The sequence below is a fragment of the Bombina bombina genome, chromosome 3, assembly GCF_027579735.1.
Source record: "Bombina bombina isolate aBomBom1 chromosome 3, aBomBom1.pri, whole genome shotgun sequence".
Taxonomy (NCBI): Eukaryota; Metazoa; Chordata; class Amphibia; order Anura; family Bombinatoridae; genus Bombina; species Bombina bombina.
Window position 1 is genome coordinate 993,592,488 of NC_069501.1, and position 22,460 is coordinate 993,614,947.

The 22,460-nt window shown below is 43.0% G+C and overlaps 1 protein-coding gene across 2 annotated transcripts in view; it reads right to left on the minus strand.

The window, feature by feature from the left end:
• The window catches only part of SARNP (SAP domain containing ribonucleoprotein), a 360,966-nt gene that overhangs the window by 243,635 nt on the left and 94,871 nt on the right, over positions 1-22,460 (minus strand). For both annotated transcript variants that reach the window (XM_053708128.1, XM_053708129.1), the window contains exon 4: positions 11,377-11,447. In XM_053708128.1, the coding sequence (XP_053564103.1) occupies positions 11,377-11,447 (71 nt within the window). The remainder of the gene's footprint in view (positions 1-11,376; positions 11,448-22,460) is intronic.

The window sequence follows — 22,460 nt, forward strand, 5'->3', positions numbered from 1 at the left end:
TTATCAAATGAGTAACAGAAAATATGATAAATATGAACAAAAGAGAACTATAAAAAAAACAAACTTACTGTCCCTTTAAATATAAACGGTTTCACAATTTTTCTGCAAAGTATCAAATTCTTTACTTAAGCACACCGGTCATAAAATGGACTTATGAAATGAACCTCTGCACCACAGCAGCCTGCTGAGGTGCTCCTACCGTGCTAAATGACACCGGATCCCCTGCTTGCGATGATCCGTTCAGTCACACTGTCAGTAAATTCTCGGACCGGTCTCAACGTAACTGTACTAGAATCGCATGATCCTACACAGCATGCTGCTCTAGAACAGGTAACAAACTTGCCCAGCTAAATGCGCAGCAAACCAGACCGGAAAACAGCGCGCTACTGAAAAGACGTGCAAATACAGGAAGCCCCGTCCATTGTGGGTGTATCTAAAGACCAATGTCTCCCCTCCGCAAAACAAAATGAAACCACCGGTGCCGTTCACAAATAAAAAACAACGTATCTCCAGCCCCAGTGCCTGCTATAAGGCCCTGCCCAAAAACACTTTTCACTTGAAAGCTGAAAAAGAGTCCCAACATAATAAAGGCTGTTATCATTAACCCCTTATGTTACATAGTGCTATTTTTAAATAAATGTACTGAGTCCCCTTAGGTCCCAGAAAGGCAGCACTTATCTTAATTAGTGCCTGGCAGGAAGGCAGTTCCCAAGCTTGAGAGGTCCTCTCCCTCACATTGGCCTGAGAAGGAAAACAAATGCTGAGTTAGTGAGTACCTCAGACTGAAGGATAAAGGGCAGCACAAATATGGGAGGCACAGTGAAAATTATGTCCCACAAGTTCCCATTGCTCTAAAGCCACCAAAGCTCTACTGTAGAGACTGAAATGGAACCAGGCTACACCCCAGGACAAAGTAGCACTCTCTGGTACTACTTTAAAATAAACTCTTGATTGAAGAATCTAAAACTAACACCTCACTTTACCTCTTCCTATCACTAACGTAGGCAAAGAGAATGACTGGAGTGGGAGGGAAGGGAGGAGCTATTTAACAGCTCTGCTGTGGTGCTCTTTGCCTCCTCCTGCTGACCAGGAGGTGAAATCCCACAAGTAAGGATGATGATCCGTGGATATGTTTTCTTTCATATAGGTGGAGAGAGTCCATGAACTGTTACATATGGGAACTAATACCCAAGCTGTGGAAGTCCACGAGTAACCATAAAAGGGAGGGTGGGGGTTGCTTTTTTCGCTGTAGAACACATCTTGATTAAGAGACCTCCTGGATTTAGAGACTTCACTGTAGACTGAGAAAGTCTGCCTCCCAATTGATCCCCCAACCATGTTTTTGAAGAAACAGCAATAGTTGTTTTGTGTGAAATTCTGCTAAATGAGATTGAGCTAGTACCAGGTAAGGAAATACTGTAATACCCTGAGTTTTGATTATAGACAAAAAGGCAACCAGAACCTTGGTAAATATTATTAGAGCTGTAGCTAGGTCACATGGAAGAGCAACACACTGATAATGCTTTCCCAGAAAAGCAAACCTCAGAAACTGGTGATGTTCTGAGTAAATTGAAATATGAAGGTAAGCATCCATTAAATCTATCGTGGACATAAAGTGACCTTGTTGAATAAAAGGTAGAATATTCCTGATAGTTTCGATTTTGAAAGATGGTATTCTTAAAATTTCTTTAGAGTTTTCGAATCCAGAATTGGTCTGAAAGTGTCTTCCTTCTTTGGAATAATTAACAGATTTGAATAAATCCTGCAAAGGAACTGGAACAATTACTCCCATATCTTCCAGATCTGAGACAGACTGAAGAAAAGCTTGAGCTTTTATAGGATTCTTTGGACTACTGGACAGAAAAACAAAAAGTAAATTTATGCTTACCTGATAAATTGATTTCTTTTATGATACGAGTCCACGGATTCATCCTTTACTTGTGGGATATTATCCTCCTGCTAACAGGAAGTGGCAAAGAGCACCACAGCAGAGCTGTCTATATAGCTCCTCCCTTGACTCCACCCCCAGTCATTCGACTGAAGGTATAGGAAGAAAAAGGAGAAACTAAAAGGTGCAGAGGTTAAGTTTTTAAATAAAAAAATATAATCTGTCTTAAAATGACAGGGCGGGCCGTGGACTCGTCGTATCATAGAAGAAATCAATTTATCAGGTAAGCATAAATTTACTTTTCTTCTATAAGATACGACGAGTCCACGGATTCATCCTTTACTTGTGGGATACAATACCAAAGCTACAGGACACGGATGAACGGGAGGGAAAAGCCAGATGCCTAAACAGAAGGCACCACTGCTTGAAGCACTTTTCTCCCAAAAATAGCCCCCGAAGAAGCAAAAGTATCAAATTTGGAAAATTTGGAAAAGGTATGAAGGGAAGACCAAATCTGTTCAATAGAAGCATCGTTTTTTAAAGCCCATGTGGAAGCCACCGCTCTAGTAGAGAGAGCTGTAATCCTTTCAGGAGGCTGCTGTCCAGCAGTCTCGTATGCCAAACGGATGATTCTTTTCAGCCAAAAAGAAAGAGGTAGCCGTAGCTTTTTGACCTCTACGTCTTCCAGAATAGACAACAAACAGAGAAGATGTTTGATGGAAACCTTTGGTCGCTTGCAAGTAAAACTTCAAAGCACGAACCACGTCCAAGTTGTGTAACAGACGCTCCTTCTTAGAAGAAGGGTTAGGACACAGAGAAGGAACAACAATTTCCTGATTAATATTCTTATTAGTAACAACCTTAGGAAGGAATCCAGGTTTGGTACGCAAAACCACCTTATCAGAATGGAAAACAAGATAAGGAGAGTCGCATTGCAATGCAGATAGTTCAGAAACTCTTCGAGCCGAAGAGATAGCAACTAAAAACAAAACTTTCCAAGATATAAGCTTAATATCTATGGAATGCATAGGTTTAAACGGAACCCCTTGAAGAACTTTAAGAACTAAATTCAAACTCCATGGCGGAGCAACAGGTTTAAACACAGGCTTAATTCTAACCAAAGCCTGACAAAACAACTGAACGTCTGGGACATCTGCCAGACTCTTGTGTAGTAAAACTGACAACGCAGAAATCTGTCCCTTTAAGGAACTAGCAGATAACCTCTTCTCCAATCCTTCTTGGAGAAAGGACAAAATCCTAGGAATCCTGATCTTACTCCATGAGTAGCCTTTGGATTCGCACCAATAAAGATATTTACGCCATATCTTATGGTAAATTTTCCTAGTGACAGGCTTTCACGCCTGAATCAAGGTATCTATGACATACTCAGAGAATCCCCGCTTAGATAAAATCAAGCGTTCAATCTCCAGGCAGTCAGCCGCAGAGAAACTAGATTTGGATGCTGGAACGGACCTTGAATGAGAAGGTCCTGTCTCAGTGGCAGTTTCCACGGTGGCAGAGATGACATTTCCACCAGGTCTGCATACCAAATCCTGCGTGGCCATGCAGGTGCTATCAAAATTACTGAAGCCCTCTCCTGTTTGGATTCTGGCAATCAGACGAGGAAGGAGAGGAAACTGAGGAAACACATAAGCCAGGTTGAACGACCAAGGTACTGCTAGAGCATTTATCAGTACTGCTTGGGGATCCCTCGATCTGGACCCTTAACAAGGAAGGTTTGGCATTCTGACGAGATGTCATCAGATCCAATTCTGGTGTGCCCCATTGACGAATCAATTGTGCATACACCTCCGGATGGAGCTCCCACTCCCCCGGATGAAAAGTCTGACGACTGAGAAAATCCGCTTCCCAGTTCTCCACTCCTGGGATATAGATTACTGATAGATGGCAAGAGTGAGTCTCTGCCCATCGAATTATTTTGGAAACCTCTATCATCGCTAGAGAACTCTTTGTTCCCCCCCTGATGATTGATATATGCTACAGTCGTGATATTGTCCGAGTGGAATCTTATGAATTTGGCCGAAGCCAGCTGAGGCCACGCCTGAAGCGCGTTGAATATCGCTCTCAGTTCTAGAATATTTATTGGAAGGAGAGCCGCCTCCTGAGTCCACACACCCTGTGCCTTTAGGGAATTCCAGACTGCACCCCAGCCCAATAGGCTGGCGTCCGTCGTCACTATGACCCATGCTGGCCTGCGGAAACACATTCCCTGGGACAGATGATCCTGTGACAACCACCAAAGAAGAGAGTCTCTGGTCTCTTGATCCAGATTTATCTGAGGAGATAAATTTGCATAGTCCCCATTCCATTGTCTGAGCATGCATAGTTGCAGTGGTCTGAGATGCAAGCGAGCAAACGGAATTATGTCCATTGCCGCTACCATTAGTCCAATTACCTCCATACACTGAGCCACTGACGGCCGAGGAATGGAATTAAAGTGAAAGTAAACTTACCTGGTTTGCGATCCTCAGTAGCAGTCTTTGTGCCAAAATAATATGAGTTTCATTCATCATTTTTTGAGTACTTATCTTTAAACAAAGTTATCGCTAAAAAAATGATTGATTTCTTATACAATCTGTATTCAACCCATTTTTTTCTTTTTTTTTTTCGGTCCTGGTCACGATTTATAATCACCCAATTGAAAATCTGGCCGTAAGGCGGCCGACAAGCTACGTCATCCTATCTCCTCTTCTTCTGCGCATGCGCAAAACTTTTCTTCCACTTAATGAGTTTAGGAGCGGCTCTCGCGCATTATATTTGCACTTTACTAAGGCTCATGTGAAAACAGTCACTGTTAGTAACGCATGCCATGCACATTGTATAGCGGTATCACCACGAAGCTCATGCACAGTAGACTGTGAGAAAAGGCTTTGCACAATAGAAAGGGACTTTGTGCACGATCACGAGAGATACGTATAGAGCGGGTGGGACCGCTCTATACGTCACATTGCTAAAATAGAGGAAGTAGAGGGTGGGAGGAGTTCGCCTAGTAACGGTAAGAAAAAAAAATGTATAGATTAAAAGTACAATCATGAAAAAATATATAATAAAAAAAGTTAGCGATCATATTTCTGTCAGTATTCTGGAGCTATTAACTTAACTTTCACTTTAAGTGCTCGGCAGGTGGTTAAGATCTTTGATTTTCTGACCTCAGTCAGAAAAATTTTCATGTCTACCGAGTCCATCAGAGTTCCCAGGAATGGAACTCTTGTGAGAGGGACAAGTGAACTCTTCTTTATGTTCACCTTCCACCCGTGAGATCTTAGAAAAGCCAACACGATGTCAGTGTGAGATTTGGCTAGTTGATGCCTGAATCAGGATATCGTCCAGATAGGGCGCCACTGCTGTGCCCCGCGGCCTTAGAACCGCCAGAAGGGACCCTAGCACCTTTGTGAAAATTCTGGGAGCTGTGGCCAACCCGAAAGGAAGAGCCACAAACTGGTAATGCTTGTCCAGGAAAGCGAACCTGAGGAACTGGTGATGATCTTTGTGGATAGGAATGTGAAGATACGCGTCCTTCAAATCCACGGTGGTCATATATTGACCCTCCTGGATCATTGGTAAAATTGTCCGAATGATCTCTCTCTTGAAGGATGGGACTCTGAGAAATTTGTTTAAGATCTTGAGATATAAAATCGGTCTGAAGGTTCCCTCTTTTTTGGGAACCACGAACAGATTGGAGTAAAACCCCTGCCCCTGTTCTGCTTTTGGAACTGGGCAGATTACCCCCATAGTATATAGGTCTTCTACACAGCGTAAGAATGCCTCTCTTTTTGTCTTGTTTACAGACAACCGTGAAAGATGAAATCTCCCCCTTGGAGGAGAATCTTTGAATTGTAGAAGATACCCCTGGGTCACAATTTCTAATGCCCAGGAATCCTGAATGTCTCTTGCCCAAGCCTGAGCGAAGAGAAAAAGTCTGCCCTCCAGAAGATCCGGTCCCGGATTAGGGGCTGCCCCTTCATGCTGTCTTGGCAGCAGCAGCGGGCTTCTTGGACTGTTTACCTTTATTCCAGGTCTGGTTAGGTCTCCAGACAGACTTGGATTGAGCAAAATTCCCCTCCTGCTTTGTGGAAGGGAGGAGGTAGCAGGACCACCTTTGAAGTTTCGAGAGGAACGAAAATTATTCTGTTTGGCCCTCATTCTATTTGTCTTATCCTGAGGAAGGGCATGGCCTTTTCCTCCAGTGATGTTGGAAATGATATCCTTCAGTTCAGGCCCAAATAGGGTCTTACCCTTGAAAGGAATAGCTAATAGCTTAGATTTTGATGACACATCACCGGACCAGGACTTAAGCCATAACGCTCTACGATAAAATGGGAAAACCTGAATTCTTTGCCGCTAATTTAGCCAGTTGAAAAGCGGCATCTGTAATGAAAGAATTAGCTAGCTTGAGAGCCTTAATTCTATCTAAAATCTCATCCAATGGGGTCTCAACCTTAAGAGCCTCCTCAAGAGCCTCGAACCAAAAAGCAGCTGCAGTAGTTACAGGAACAATGCACGCTATAGGTTGCAGAAGAAAACCCTGATGAATAAATATTTTCTCTAGAAGACCCTCTAATTTTTTATCCATAGGATCTTTGAAAGCACAACTGTCCTCAATAGGTATAGTTGTACGCTTAGCCAGGGTAGAAATAGCTCCCTCCACCTTAGGGACCGTCTGCCACGAATCCCGCATGGTGTCTGATATGGGAAACATTTTCTTAAAAGTAGGAGGGGGAGAAAACGGAATACCTGGTCTATCCCACTCCTTAGTAACAATGTCCGAAATCCTCTTAGGGACCGGAAAAACATTAGTGTAAGCAGGAACCTCTAGATATCTGTCCATTTTACACAATTTCTCTGGAATTACAATAGGGTCACAATCATCCAGAGTCGCTAAAACCTCCCTGAGCAACAAGCGGAGGTGTTCTAGTTTAAATTTAAAAACCGTCATATCTGAGTCTGTCTGAGGGAACATTTTTCCTGAATCAGAAATCTCTCCCTTAGACAGTAAATCCCTCACCCCCAACTCAGAACATTGTGAGGGTACATCGGATATGGTTAATAAAGCGTCAGAGGGCTCAGCATTTACTCTCACACCAGACCTACTGCGCTTCCCCTGCAACCCAGGCAGCTTAGATAAAACCTCTGTGAGGGTAGTATTCATAACTGCGGCCATATCTTGCAGGGTGAAAGAATTAGACGTACTAGTAGTACTTGGCGTCGCTTGTGCGGGCGTTAATGGTTGTGACACTTGGGGAGAATTAGATGGCATAACCTGATTCCCTTCTGACTGAGAATCATCCTGCGACATCCTTTTATCAGCTAAAATATGTTCTTTGCAATTTATTGCCCTTTCAGTGCATGAGGGACACATTTTAAGTGGGGGTTCCACAATGGCTTCTAAACACATTGAACATTGGCTTTCTTCAATGTCAGACATGTTAAACAGGCTAGTAATGACCACAAGCAGGCTTGAAAACACTATTTAGAGAAAAAATAATCTTAAAAAACGGTACTGCGCCTTTAAGAGAAAAAAAGCATACACATTCTGCAAAACTGCTTTAAATTAATCCAATCTTTCCAATTTTTTGTATAAGTATTCAAATTAAGCAGCTAAGTTTGCCCCACAAGGAAAGGAACACTTAACCCTTATGTAAAAAAAACGGATCATTAATTACGGTTTAAATCCTGAAAAAACACCCCCTGCACCTCGCCACAGCCCTGCTGTGGCGCCTACCTGCCCTGAGGGAACTGGAAAAACAGGGTTAAAGCTTCAATTTGGCCCAAAACTTCCACAAGGGCCCACCGGAGTTGGAGCTTTCTGCTAGAATTGCAAATACAACTGTGCAACTGAGGTGCAAAAATAGGCCCTGCCCATCTCACTCGATGTCTCTCAGCCCAAATGAACCGCACCAGAGCGGTCTCAAACTAGCCATGTAGGTTCTCAAACCCAAAACAGAAGCCAAGTGTACCCTCTAATAAAGTATAAAAAACTTCACTGCCAAAAACATATCAGTACTCCCAGGTCAATAAACGTTTGCCCACAAACATTCAAACTCAGTGTCAACCATTTTTTTCTTAGCCCCTATATGCAAGCCTAGTAATACCCCTCTTCTCTTAGGATTACTGCTTAGGATTACTGCAGGATACTGTCAGCCAATTCTGAAATACCACAGTCTCTCCAGAAAAAAATGGCTGAACATACCTCACTGCTACATAGCATGAAAAACGTTCCTCACACTGAAGTTTCTTGTACTCCTCAGCCATTCTGTGGGAACTGCTCTGGATCTTAGTGACAAATGCTAAGATCATTAGCCTCCAGACAGAAGTCTTCATCCATCTGCTGCCTGAGAGAAAATAGTAAACACCGGTACCATTTAAACTAAAAAAACTCTTGCTTGAAGAAAATAAAAACTAACATTTTATCACCTCTTTCACTTTACCCTTCCTAGTACTTAGAGTAGGCAAAGAGAATGACTGGGGGTGGAGTCAAGGGAGGAGCTATATAGACAGCTCTGCTGTGGTGCTCTTTGCCACTTCCTGTTAGCAGGAGGATAATATCCCACAAGTAAAGGATGAATCCGTTGACTCGTCGTACCTTATAGAAGAAATCAGAACAGAAAGTCTTGCTTGGCAAGTATAAAGTATATGTAACATTCACATTTTTGATCACATAAAAATTGAATATTCTAGAGATACTGTGACTTGAAATAGTAAAAGTAACTTTATTAAATAAAGGGATCATTTGTAAACTAAAATTCTGATGTTACCATAGCTTTAAATGGCAAAATAAATAATAACGTTACTTCAGGTAAAAATAATACTTTTATCCCCTAAACCTCAGCTCGCTGAGGCGTGTGTCTACCCCCAGATAGGAAAGTACCAATAGTAGGCATACAATTGGGAATGCTTGTCAGACTTAAGAAAAAACACTTTAAACAAATGAGAATTATCTCCGCTGCGCAATCAAATGCAGCAGAAGAGACCCATCGTCACCGGCCGACACATCTGGCTTTGGGCTATGTGCACAATGTCATAGACAATCCCCACCCATCGTGAGTGTAACCAGTAAACCTCCGGGCTATGTGAGATAAAGGCGCGCAATGTCGCGCAGTCTATCTCCGCCCAACGTGGGCGTAACGAAGATAACCTCCGGACTATGTGGGAAAAAGGCACGCAATGACGCGTAGTCCAACTCCGCCCATCGTGGGCGTAACAAATGTAAACCTCCCGCATGGCACACATTGTTTTAGAGAATGCATATTCCCTAGGTACACCTCCCGGTCGGCTAGACTAATGAGCCATCAGCAAAGATAACTAGTTGCGCAACAAGTTAAACCTCCCATTCGGCAATAAATACAAACAAGCCGTTGGGAGAAGGAGATAGCCATTAAACATAATTAGATTAGCTGCATAGCAAAAACAAACCTCCTGATCGGCTGCTAAATTAAAATAAAGCCGTTGGGAGTTGCCATCCGGTTGCACTAAACACAAAAACATAAGAGCCACTTCTTCACGTCTCCAGTGCCTGCAGAAACTGCTCATGACTTAACCCTTCCTAGGGATAATGTCATCTTGTGTCCATTATTAGTAGGCTGACCATATTGTCACTTTAAAAAGGGACAAATATGAAAAATACATATGTCAGGGCTGTTTAAAGAAATGGTTTTGTATAAGAACCCTCACATATGTATTTTTCATATGTGTTCCTTCTTAAAGCGGCAATATGGTCAGCCTAATTATTAGTATATAGTAAAGTGCCAGCATTTCTGTGTACGTACCCCAGAAAATACAAGATAGCACTTACCTCATTGTCTGCCTGGCAGCAAGGCAGTACCCAGGTTTAAGAGGTCCTCTCCCTCCCATTGACCTGGAAAGAAAACGAAAGTCCTGAGTAAAATTCCTTCAGGTTTTCTTAGTCAGGGCAGCATCTGTATGGGAGGCGCAGTGAGAATTATGTCCCACAAGTTCCCATTGCTCTAAAGCCACCAAAGCTACGGCTACACCCTAGAACAAAGCAGCACACTCTGGAACTACTTTTAAAAATAATAAACTCTTGATTGAAGAATCTAATCTAACACCTCACTTTACCTCTTCCTATCACTAACGTAGGCAAAGAGAATGACTGGGGTGGGAAGGGAGGAGCTATTTAACAGCTCTGCTGTGGTGCTCTTTGACTCCTCCTGCTGACCAGGAGATGAATATCCCATTAGTAATTAAGATGATCCGTGGACTCATTGTGTCTTAAAGAAATGTACTGTTTAAAAAAAGAAAAAATAGCGCCAATTAACCGACATGTGTATACTAACGTGCGCTGATCCGAAGGATTGATTAACCTGTATGGGGCTAGTAGTTATACGTAAAAGGGTGCGCTAAACTGTCAAGGGTATTCAAGAGTCTGGTTCCGAAGCACAAATCTAAAGCGCACCCAAAATAAAAAACTGTTCACACAAAAGGGGAATAGAGCATCTGTCCCAGGGCCATATTTACACACATATATAGATCAACTTATTTAAAAAAAAATATATATATAAAAATGCCCATTATCTATATGAGTGTCTATATATAAAAATTTAAGACAAACTTACCCATAGACACTCGTCCACTATCACTAGTAGCAGTCAAACCAGTACTGAAACATATCAGCAGAGGTAAAGGAATAGGAATATAATGTAAATCTATAAAGGGAGGCAGAAGACAAGTCCCTGCAACCAAATTTAGAGGGTCTATGAAGGATTTCTAATGAGGCGAAACAATATAATCAAACCATACCCCAAATATATCCATCTGACAAGCACTGTACCCTGAGGGGAACCGGGCTTCAATATAGACTTAAAGCCCCTTTCACTGAAGAAATCATGCACATCTTCATGCTTCAACCACCTCCAAAGTAGGAAAAGTAAAAACTAAGGTATATGGGGTTCTTGGAGTTTGGGAAACTTCACCTCATCCTAGTGGTAAGAATATAATCCCATATGTAACGGATCGTGAACTCTCACCACCTATATGAAAGAAATGCTCATTTTATTAAAAACATACTTATAAATAGTAAAACCAGAGAAACAAATACTTTTGCAGTGGTCTCTAGAGGGTAGAGATATTTTTTTTTTAAATAAAAAACACACACACACACTGACAAGACACCACAACAGAACAAATTCAAACTGCAATACAAATTTATACTAGCTTTAAAAAAAAACTATACAATAAATAAAAACCATCAGAAAGATTTTTAATGAGTTAGGATTGTTAATTATAGCACAAACTTGTTTAGCACAAGGATATGAGGACTTTGAAAGATAGTAGTAAAAAGAGAAATATATAATTGTTAATGGATGCAAATAATTCCTCTAAATTATGAAGAAAATTTGAAACAAACAAGTGCTTTAATAAAAAGAAAAAAATAAAGGTATTTAAAGAAAATCTAGGCAGCAATTTAGCAGAATCATATGGATACAACTAGAAATGAAATAAGTTATTACGTTTCTGATGGGTTTTCCTCAGGTGGTACATCTTCCTTTACTGGTATCTGAACTACTTTTTGATCTTCTTCCTGCAAAATGTAAAAAATAAATATAGTATTGAATAATCATTTATTAAGCAATAATTGATAAATATAAATAGAAGTGAAACTACATGCAAACATAATCTGCAAAATAATGTGAAATCTATGGACTAATAAGCTTAAAGAGAGACATGAAACTTAACATTTTTCTTTTAGGATTCAGATAGAAGTACATTCGGAACTTTTTTTAAATTGTATTTCCCCTTAAATTTGCTTTGTTCTCTTGTATTTCTCCAGATTTGTCCGTTACCCATCTAGATATCTCCTCAACAAAAAAAATAACATAAGAGTGCTGCCATCTAGTAGTGCTCTTGCCAATGTATAACATTGTTGCAAAACTGCTACCATATAGTACTGCAGATACAGGCACACTACTGAACTTATTCTTTGTTGAAAAGCAAGAAGATAACAAGAAAAAACAAATTATGCTTACCTGATAATTTCATTTCCATTGTGGGGAGGAGAGTCCACTGCTTCATTCATCACTTGTGGTAAAAGAGAACCTGGCCACCAGGAGGAGGCAAAGACACCCCAGCCAAAGGCTCAAACACCTCCCCCACTTCCCTCATCCCCCAGTCATTTCGCCAAGGGAACAAGGAACAGTAGGAGAAATATCAAGGTATAAATGGTGCCAGAAGAACACAAATGTAGGTCCTCCACCAGAGAACGGGCAGGTGCAGTGGACTCTTCTCCCCACGAAGGAAATTAAATTATCAGGTAAGCATAATTTATTTTTTCCATCTAAAGGGGAGGAGAGTCCACTGCTTCATTCATCACTTGTGGGAACAAATACCCAAACTCTAGAGGACAATGAATGAAGAAAATGGGAGGGTAAAGGAGGCGGACCCTATACTGAGGGCACCACAGCCTGCAGAACCCTTTCTCCCAAAAGCTGCTTCCGCCGAAACAAAAACGTCAAATTTGTAAAATTTTGCTAAAGTATGCAAGGATGACCAGGTGGCCGCCTTACAAATCTGCTCCATAGAAGCCTTATTCTTAAATGCCCAAGAAGAGGCCACAGCTCTAGCCGAGTGAGCCGCAATCCTCTGAGGAGGCTTGTGTCCTGCTGTCTCATAAGCCAGACGGATCATACTCCTCAACCAAAAATAGAGAAGTTGCAGAGGCCCTCTACCCCCTGCACTTCCAGAGTACACAATGAATAAAGACGACGACGTCTGCCTGAACTCTTTCGTGGCTTGAAGATAAAAACTTCAAGGCCCGAACCACATCCAAATTATGAAGTAACTTATGAAGGAACCACTATTTCCTGGTTAATGTTATGACTCGACAGCACCTTGGCAAAACCCTTATCCAAACCATCCTGGAGAAAAGCCAAAATCCTGGAAACCTTGACCTTGTGCCATAGGTATCCTCGTTCCTCGCACCAGGACAAATTTGCGTCTAGTCTGGACGAGTGCGTCGATCACTCTCTCCGAACAAAACCTCTCTTGGCTAAGACTAGGCGTTCAATCTCCACGCAGTCAGCCTCAGAGAATCGAGATTTTGATGTAGAAAAGGACCCTTAACTAGCAGATCCTTGTAACTTCCACGGCCACTAGATCCGCAAACCACGTTCTCCGCGGCCTCGATGGAGCAATCAGAATAGCCGAAGCTTGCTCTTGCTTTATGCGGACCACTACTCGAGGTAGAAGAGGCAACGGTGGAAATATGTAGATTAGGTTGAAGTCCCAGGGTACCGTCAAGGCGTCTATCAGTTCCGCCTGGGGATCCCTGGATCGCGACCCGTATCTGGGTAGCTTGCAATTGAGTCTGGATGCCATTACATTTATTTCTGGCTTCCTAAATTTGCTGCAAATCTCTGCAAACATCTCGAGGTGGAGAGACAATTCCCCAGGATGAAACGTCTGTCTGCTCAGAAAATCCACTTCCCAGTTTTCCACACCCGAAATGTGGATCGCTGAGAGTGTGAACAATTGAGAGCCTCTGCCCAATCCAGAATCCGAGATATTAACCTCATAGCTAGGGAGCTACTCGTCGCCCCCCCCGGTGGTTTATGTAAGCCACCGAGGTGATGTTGTCCGATTGGAATCTGATGAATTGGGCTGACCCCAGAGGGGGCCAAGCCTTCAGAGCGTTGAATATCACTCGAAGTTCCAGACAATTTATAGGTAGACTTGATTCCATCTGCCTTGTGCCCTTCTGGCACCCCAAACAGCTCCCCATCCTGATAGACTCGTATCCGTGGTTACAATCTCCCAGGATGGTCTCAGGAAGGAAGTCCCCTGAGACAACTGACCCGGTCGGGTCAACCAAGACAGGGACTCCCTCACTGGTCTGTCCAGAGATATCTGTTGGGAAAAATCTTAATGATCTCCGTTCCATTGTCTCAACATGCACAGCTGAAGAGGTCTGAGATGGAACCTGGCGAAGGGGATGACATCTATCCTGGATACCATGAGCCTGATTAACTCAATACATTTGGCCACAGATGACAGTTGGACTTAAGCTTGCAACGTCTCTGGTCTGTCAGAAATATCTTCATTGCAGAAGAATCTACTATCTTACCCAGGAACTCCACCCTGTTGCTGGGGACCAATGAACTCATTTCTTTGTTTATTTTCCACCCGTGGGACCGAAGTAGGAGGAGAGCTCTCGAATGATCTTCCACCAGACTGTAGGATGGAGCCTGGACCAGAATATCGTCCAGATAAAGAGCCACTGTAATCACTCTGGCTCTTACTACTGCGAGAAGAGCTAACAGGACCTTTGTAAATACTCTTGGCGCGTTTGCCAGACCAAACAGAAGGGCCACAAACTGGTAGTGCTGGTCCCGGAAGGCAAACCTTAGAAATCTGAAGTGATCCTTGTGGATTGGAACATGAAGGTAAGCATCCTTCAGGTCTATAGTCGTCATGAATTGCCACTCTTGAACCAGGCGCATAATTGACGTGATCGTCTCCATCTTGAACGATGGGACTGACAAAAACTTGTTTAGGGCCTTTAGGTCAAGATTTGGATGAAACGTGCCCTCCTTTGGGACCACGAAAATGTTTGAATAAATACCCCAGACCTCTTTCTGCAGGAGGAACTGGGACGATTACCCCGAGAGATCCCTCACACACCCCAGGAAGGCGTCTCTTTTCTTGTCTTGAAGAGATGTTTGACAGGAGGAACCTGCCCCTGGGCGGATACGATTTGAAACCTATCCTGTACCCCTGGGCGACGACCTACATGGACCCAAGGGTCTGCAATGTCTCCCCCGCAAAAAGAGATAGTCTGCCCCCTACCTGGTCCAAGGAAGGGTCAGGGGCCACTCCTTCATGCCGACTTTGACTCGGCGGGCTTCTTGTTCTGCTTGGACTTGTTCCAAGAGTTTGCTGGCTTCCAAGATCCCTTGGATTGCTCAGATTTTGCGGAAGGCTGCTGGTGCTGAGACTTGTCTGCACGAAAAGGGACGAAAAGTAGATCCCTTAGGTTTGGCTTTCTTATCCTGAGGTAAGAAGGCACTCTTACCACCCGTGACTGTAGATATGATAGAATTCAGGCAAGGGCCAAACAAAACCTTCCACTTGAATGGTAGGGAAAGCATGCAAGACTTAGACGTCATGTCAGCAGACCATGATTTAAGCCACAGAGCCCTGCGCGCTAAAATAGAAAACCCAGACGTCTTAGCATTCAGGCGAATAATCTGCATGTTAGCGTCACAAATGAATGCGCTACCCTTAAGGCTTTGATTCGATCCAAAATTTCGAGGGAGGTCTCCACCTCAACCATTGCTGATAATGCGTCACACCAATAAGTAGCTGCACTAGTCACCGTCAGTTGGAACATCTTCTGCAACATGGACTCCATCTTTTTATCCATGGGTTCCTTAAAAGAGGAGCTATCCTCCAGCGGAATAGTCGTTCTCTTAGCGAGCATGGAGATAGCACCATCCACCTAAGGGACAGTCCCGCACAGTTCAAGCTGCGCGCCTGGAACGGGGAAAAGCTTCTTAAAAGAAGACGAGGGAAAAAAGGGTGAACCCAGTTTTTCCCATTCATTCTTAATAATGTTCGCCATTTTGATAGGAACCTCGTAAATCCTATCCAGTTTAGAGATCGAAGGTTCTTCATGGAGTTTCGGTTTCCAGAACCCCCAGCTTAGCAAGCACTTCCTTCAGCAGGAAACGCAAATGCACCATCTTAAATTTGAAATCTGGTTCCTCCGCGGACGGAGGCCTAAAAGAAGCTGATTCCGACACAGAAACGACATCCTCCGATAAGTCGGAGTTGCCTCCTCAGCGGATAATCTGTCCAAGATGTCCAGCGGAGTCGAAGACCCCTGAGACAGATAGCAGTGCCGTACCTTCTGCTTACGACGAGGCATCGCATTTATGGCCGCAGAAACCGTCTGCAACTGATCGGCGAAGTCTGGAGGCTAAAGGGTACCTCCCGCGGGAGGATTAGTAGTGCCCTGGGGAACTGTTTGTGTAATAGGAGATGCTTGTAGGGAACACACCTCGCGGGACGAAGAACCCTCAGAGGTTGACTGCTCAGTGGTACTAAATACCTTATTCTTTTTAGAAGTAGTAATATTATCATAACATGTGGAACAGAGCTGTAAGGCGGTTCCATCGGAACCTCCTAACAGTATACACAGTCGGTGTAGATAAAGAAGGAGTATCCTCCAACATATCAGAGTCCTCCAAAGCTTGCACCTTTATTACGGACCTGATTAATAATTAAATGGCACCTTTATATCCCAATGGCCGGGGCACTCACCACCTCCTATGACCCGGACTACAGAAAACAGCTTTTGTCTCCTCCGAACACAGGTCGAGAAAGAGTAAGTTACTAGGGCCACACCCAGTCACATGGAGTGCCATGCAGGACCGCCCCTGCACTGAGCGAGAGACGCATCAAAAAAGACCGCCTCAATCTCTCTCTAACTGTTCCCCACTGACAGAGCCTCATCTCACAAAAGTGCAGGAAAAAACTTAAAATTATGCTTACCTGATAATTTATTTTCTTCAGATGGAAATGCTTAGAGGACAAATTTAGCAGAGCAACAGATCTCAGATCCTGCTCCAACAACGGACCAGCCCAAGCAACAGATATGTCTGACAGACGGGGGGTGGGGGTGGGTACAGAAAAACCCCAACCACATGCCCCCAGGGAATGGAAAGAAAAAAGAGGGGACTCATCCACCCCAACATAGCTCGGGTGCCAACTCAATCCGCTCCTTTAAAATAAGGCACTCCCGACTGGGGCGGAGCCAGCAGCCATCAGGAGCAGTTGTGTTTTTGCTGAGCTCCCAAGCATGTTGTGAATATAGTTTAATTTTAACAACTTTTAGTGTCTCTAAACAAGAAGAAAGATACGAGATATAAAGCAGCAGCAACCTGGCTTTATTTTGAAGACCTCACAACTCAGGGTTTACAAGGCTGTCAGTTTTGCTAGAGGTGGAGGGCAGGCTGTTACCGGATCGGGGCAGGCACTGTGGAGAGACGCTCCGGAGGGTCGGGGCTCCGCTCCAGAGCGGTAATCTGTGCTGCTCTACTGTAATCTGGGCGAATAATAAGGAGAAGAGCTACAGGAGGAAGCGTCACACTTGCGACCTGAAATTAATGGCGGGAGCAAAGGCCTAGCAGAGAGACCGCGCCACTCTACAGATATAACCCCTGTGGGATCAAGAAAGAGTACCCGGGCCGCTGCTACTCGGTTTGAGAGGCGACAGCAGAGATGAGAAGGTAGTGTGACCTTACCGGAGAAACTGAGGAGCAGCTCCTGACACCTTGGATACTAAGAGCCACGTGGGTAACGTAAATGCGCAACACAGCGCGGCCATATTTAGCACACTCTGAATAGCAGTATAAGGGGAGAAACTTTCTGTGTGAGGGTGCTTAGCTGCCAAAGAAGACACATATAAAGATTTTGGGTATAGCGAAGCTGTGCAGATAGACTTATGGAGACTGGCACTGGAACATTTGTTGTATGCTGGTCTGCTCTCTCTCCCCCCCATTTCCCGCTGAACGGTCTGTCAGCGGGTCATATCCCACGTTCCCTATCCATCTCTGTCCAGTGTGGACATATACCCTGGGGAGAGGAGAGCTCAACACCTTTTCACAGCTAGCCATTTATTCAGCACACATTCTGTGAACAATTTTATATGCTGATATAAAACATGGAGTGATTGATTGAAGAAGTTGGCCTGTGCAAACTGATATGATTGCAATGAGGAAAGCCCACAAGTTAGTTAACTGTTAGCACCAACACAGATGACTTTCTTTATTCTACATAACTAATGACTGTGCTATCTCAGATATTCGCCAAATCTTCTAAATGGGCAACTAAATGAAACAGAGTGGAAAGATCACATGACCATAATTAGATAGTGGGTTAATGGAGACAAGGAGCCTTATATAGCTACTAAGCAGAGATCTTGAAGGACGCCGATCCCTAAAAATCATAACCAGAAATAATAGGAACTATATTGCTAAACTAACAGCTGCCAATCCAGAATACTAATAATATTAGTTAATTATTACAGCACGCACTATGGCAGCCAGAAAAGGGAACAAGGGAGACAAAGGGGGAAAACCCCAATCAGTAGACACATTCTTTAAAACCTCGAGAGTGTCTAAATCGCAGGAACAGGTTTTAGCAGACACAGAGGAGGACATGGAATCCGAAAATGAGGAAAGTTCTATGGATCTTATTCCTGCAACAAAAGCAGACTTGCAAGCTCTGGTATCTAAACAAGATATATCCTCCAATTTTGAAAAATTGTGGGGAAAAATGGACAGCTTCCAAGCTATGGTCACCAATAGCCTCACAGACATCAAAACCGAAATTCTGGAGCTGGGAAATCGTGTAGATTTGTTGGAAACGGCTACTGAAGAAATGGGGGAAGAAGTTAGTGGTGTCGCAGACCCTAGCCTCTCAGACTCAAATTATAATGGATCTGGAGGAGAAGATAGAGGATATGGAGAATAGGAGCAGGCGGTCTAATATTAGACTTAAAGGAATACCTGAAACAATAGGAGCTGAGGATCTACATGGCTACCTACAACAGCTTTTTCACGCCATCACAGGTGCAACCACGGAATCTGAATATCCCATAGAGAGAGCACATAGGGCCCTTAGAGCCAAACCTAAACCAGACCAGCCTCCAAGAGATGTCATTATTAAACTACTGAGGTTCCCTGACAGAGAAAAAATACTAACAGCAGCAAGACAAAATCCCACGTTCAAGTTTCAGGGCAATATAGTTCAATTCTTCCAAGACCTCTGTGTTAAAACGTTACAGAGACGCTATGCACTGAGACCCTCAACTCTCTTGCTTAGAAAGAATCATATACCTTACAGATGGGGTTTTCCCTTCGCACTACAAGTGGTCCGGAATGGTAGAACATCTACAATCAAGACAAGGGAGGAAATCCCGGATATCTGTAAATTTTTGGACTTAGAACCTCCTGAGGCCTTGTATGAGGAGACTCCACCACATCCACCTGGGCTTCCTCAACCCCGGGCAAAACCCCAAAGATCTAATTGGCAGAAAGTAACCAAGAAGAAAGCTAAAACTTGATAACATCAGACTGCAGAAAAGGGAAATGATAGAGAGAGCTAGTCTTCTCTGGTATAAATTTTGTTGTTTCTGTAACCTTGTTTGCTTTACAGGAGCCTGAGGGGTTAATCGGGGACATGATCCAGAGACCCACTGTGAGTTTTTGTTCACTCTTTAAAAGTTAAGTTATGTTGGCAATTCATATTAGGATTGCGCTTGAGATCTATCTTACATTTGTTTTGTTACATGTATAACCAAAATGTAGGTTATTACCAATTATTGTTGTTGTTGTGTTTCATATTTTTACTATATAGATGCACGAAACACTGTACAAGGTTTAAATGCTCACCTATAACAGACATCTTACAGAGAAGCTGGAATCCTAGAATTTCACGTAAGTTCTTTGAGCAGGGGTGGGAGAATCTCACACCTACACATATGAGAGAACCCTGTTATGATATAGCCCACCCATCTGAAACCCCTGATTTTGGAGGTAGGGTAAGAAAACACCATAAGATAATACACTACAATGTCGCTACCTAAAATAGTTTTTCTCTCGCATAATGCGAGAGGCTTAAACACTGATATAAAAAGGCGGACAGCGATGTCAAATTATAGACGGCTGCGGGCTAATATTTATCTTCAGGAAACTCATTTTCTGAAAGACACCATCCCCAAGTATTGGGCGAGAGATTACCCAATGCAATTCCACTCTGCGTTAGATGCAAAAAAGAGAGGAGTCTCTATCTTGATTCACTCCTCGATGCCATTTACACACAGTGAAATTATATCGGATAAGGAGGGTAGATACCTACTGGTTCATGGGCAGTTGGGGGGGGAGGAGGTGCTATTGTGTAATGTATATGCCCCTAACGAGCAACAGGATAAATTCTTTGGTACAATCTCTAATCTGCTGACTGGCTGGTCTAGAAAGAGGATAATACTGGCAGGAGACTTTAACATTGATTTACAGACATTGACCAAACAGACTTCTGCCTCACAGCCAAAGAAAAAACAGAGACAGAGTATAATGGCAAAGAACATTTTGGGGCTACTAGACCAACACACATTGCATGATACTTGGAAGTTGTTGAATGAAGGGAGTGAGGGTACCACCTTTTACTCAGCAGCCCATAATAGCTATTCAAAGATAGATTATATCTTTACAAGCCAGATTATACAACCAGCACTACATACCATAGACATCCACCCCTGTGTATGGTCAGACCACTCAATAACAGTACTCTGTTTTGGTGACTTAGCTGACCCGAAAAGGATAAAAACATGGACGTACGACCCAACCTGTATTAAAAACCCGCTTATAAAAGATAAAGTGCTACATAACTTAAAAGAATATTGGCAGATTAATATAGATTCTACAGAGAATCCTATTATACCTTGGGCTGCACACAAGGCAGTGATTAGGGGGATATTAATTAAGGAGAAAACACTATACAAGAAACAAAAAGAGAACTTGATTAAACAATTAAATGCTGAAATCGCCTCCCTACAACACACACATAAATTAACTAACTCAAAGGCAGCCTTAACCAAGCTCACTATCCAAAAACAAAAACTGCAATCTGTTTTAAACGAACAATCCATAAGGGCCTCACAGAAATTGAAAACTATTTTATTTTCGCCAATAAGCCTGATAGATACCTCGCCAAAAAGATTAGAGATAATTATCAAACTCTTTCCATACCGAACATTCAGACTTCCCTAGGCCGATTAACCTCCCACCCCAAGAGATAGTTAATGCATTTGCCCAATTCTACAGTAATTTATATGACGGCACAAAGGTGCACCACACCTCAGAGACTCAAGAGATGTTTAGATCTTTTTTACTAAAAGCAAAACTAAAACCAATCACTGATGAGGATAGTGTAAATTTGAGTACCAAAATTACAAAGGCAGAGGTGATAAATGCTATCAAGGACCTCAAGCCTGGTAAAGCCCCAGGACCTGACGGGTTCTCAGGAGAGTACTATAAGGCGTTTAAAGATGTCTTAATACCCCACTTATTAGTGTTCGCAAACCACATTATGGAGGGAGGGGAGATACCTATGGAATTGCTTCGGGCTAAAATAGTGGTAATCCCAAAACAGGGGAAAAACCCTACACTCTGTTCTAGTTATAGGCCAATCTCCCTCATTAATCAAGACCTCAAAATTGTTACGAAAATTTTAGCCAATAGACTGAAACATGTCTTACCCAATATTATTCACTCTGATCAGGTGGGATTTATTAAGGAGAGGGAAGCCCCAGACAATATTCGCAGAATGGTATCGATAATAGATTTTTTGCGGGACCGCAGAGTGCCTTCTCTGGTCCTTTCCTTGGATGCGGAGAAGGCATTCGATAGGGTTGATTGGGGATATATGACGGCATTGTTGACAGCACTAGGTTTTAAAGATGGATTTTTACAGGCTATCAAGGGGCTATACTCCACACCCACAGCGCATGTCAGAGCAATAGGACACCAATCAGAGAACATACCCATCCTAAATGGTACACGGCAGGGCTGCCCACTCTCACCTTTATTATTTGCTATATGTATCGAACCACTGGCTGCATATATACGTAACTGCCCAGACATAACTGGTCTAGAGGTGGGGGACTTTCATCACAAGATTACCCTATTTGCAGACGATGTCCTGCTTACTATCTCCAAGCCACTGTTGTCACTGCCTCATGTATATCATGCAATACATTTATTCTCTCAGATATCTGGTTATAAAATCAATGCAGACAAATGCGAGGCACTTCCCTTGTCATTACCAAAACACACCATAAAATTAATCGAGGCAAATTTTGATTTCAGATGGGTGCCAGAAGGATTAAACTATTTAGGCATAAAGCTTACGACACACTCCACAAAACTATATGCAGCAAATTACACCCCTATGTTTAAAACCATTCGATCGGATTTAGGGAAATGGAAGAAACTAGGTTTCTCGTGGTACGGCAGGCTGTCGGCTGTCAAGATGACAATTCTGCCCAGAATTTTATATTAGTTTAGAGTGCTCCCAATTAAGGTTGTAGTTTCAGATATAGCACATCTGCAGAAAGATATCCACAGCTTCTTAAGAGACAACACCCACCCAAGAATTCCACGTCAAATTCTAAGTAGGCATAGACAATTAGGGGGAGTGGGGGCTCCAAATTTGTTAGATTACTACAAAGCAGCGAGATTGGCCCAAGACTCTATTCTAGGTAGAAAACAGGGCGATGTTCTCTGGCCTGCTCTGGAGGCTAGGATAGCGGGACTGGAGACCCCAGATGATAACTTATGGCAAAATAATCTACGAAATGATCGCAGTCTATATCAGAATAGATTCACACAATATACCAGACAGCAGTGGACATCACTTCGTCAGTCAGGGAACATAATTCCCTCACACTCAATGATAGTGCCCCTAAAAAATATTATTATAAACGAGGAGTTTAAACATCACATTCAGAAATGGGAGAACAAAGGGTTATATAGGG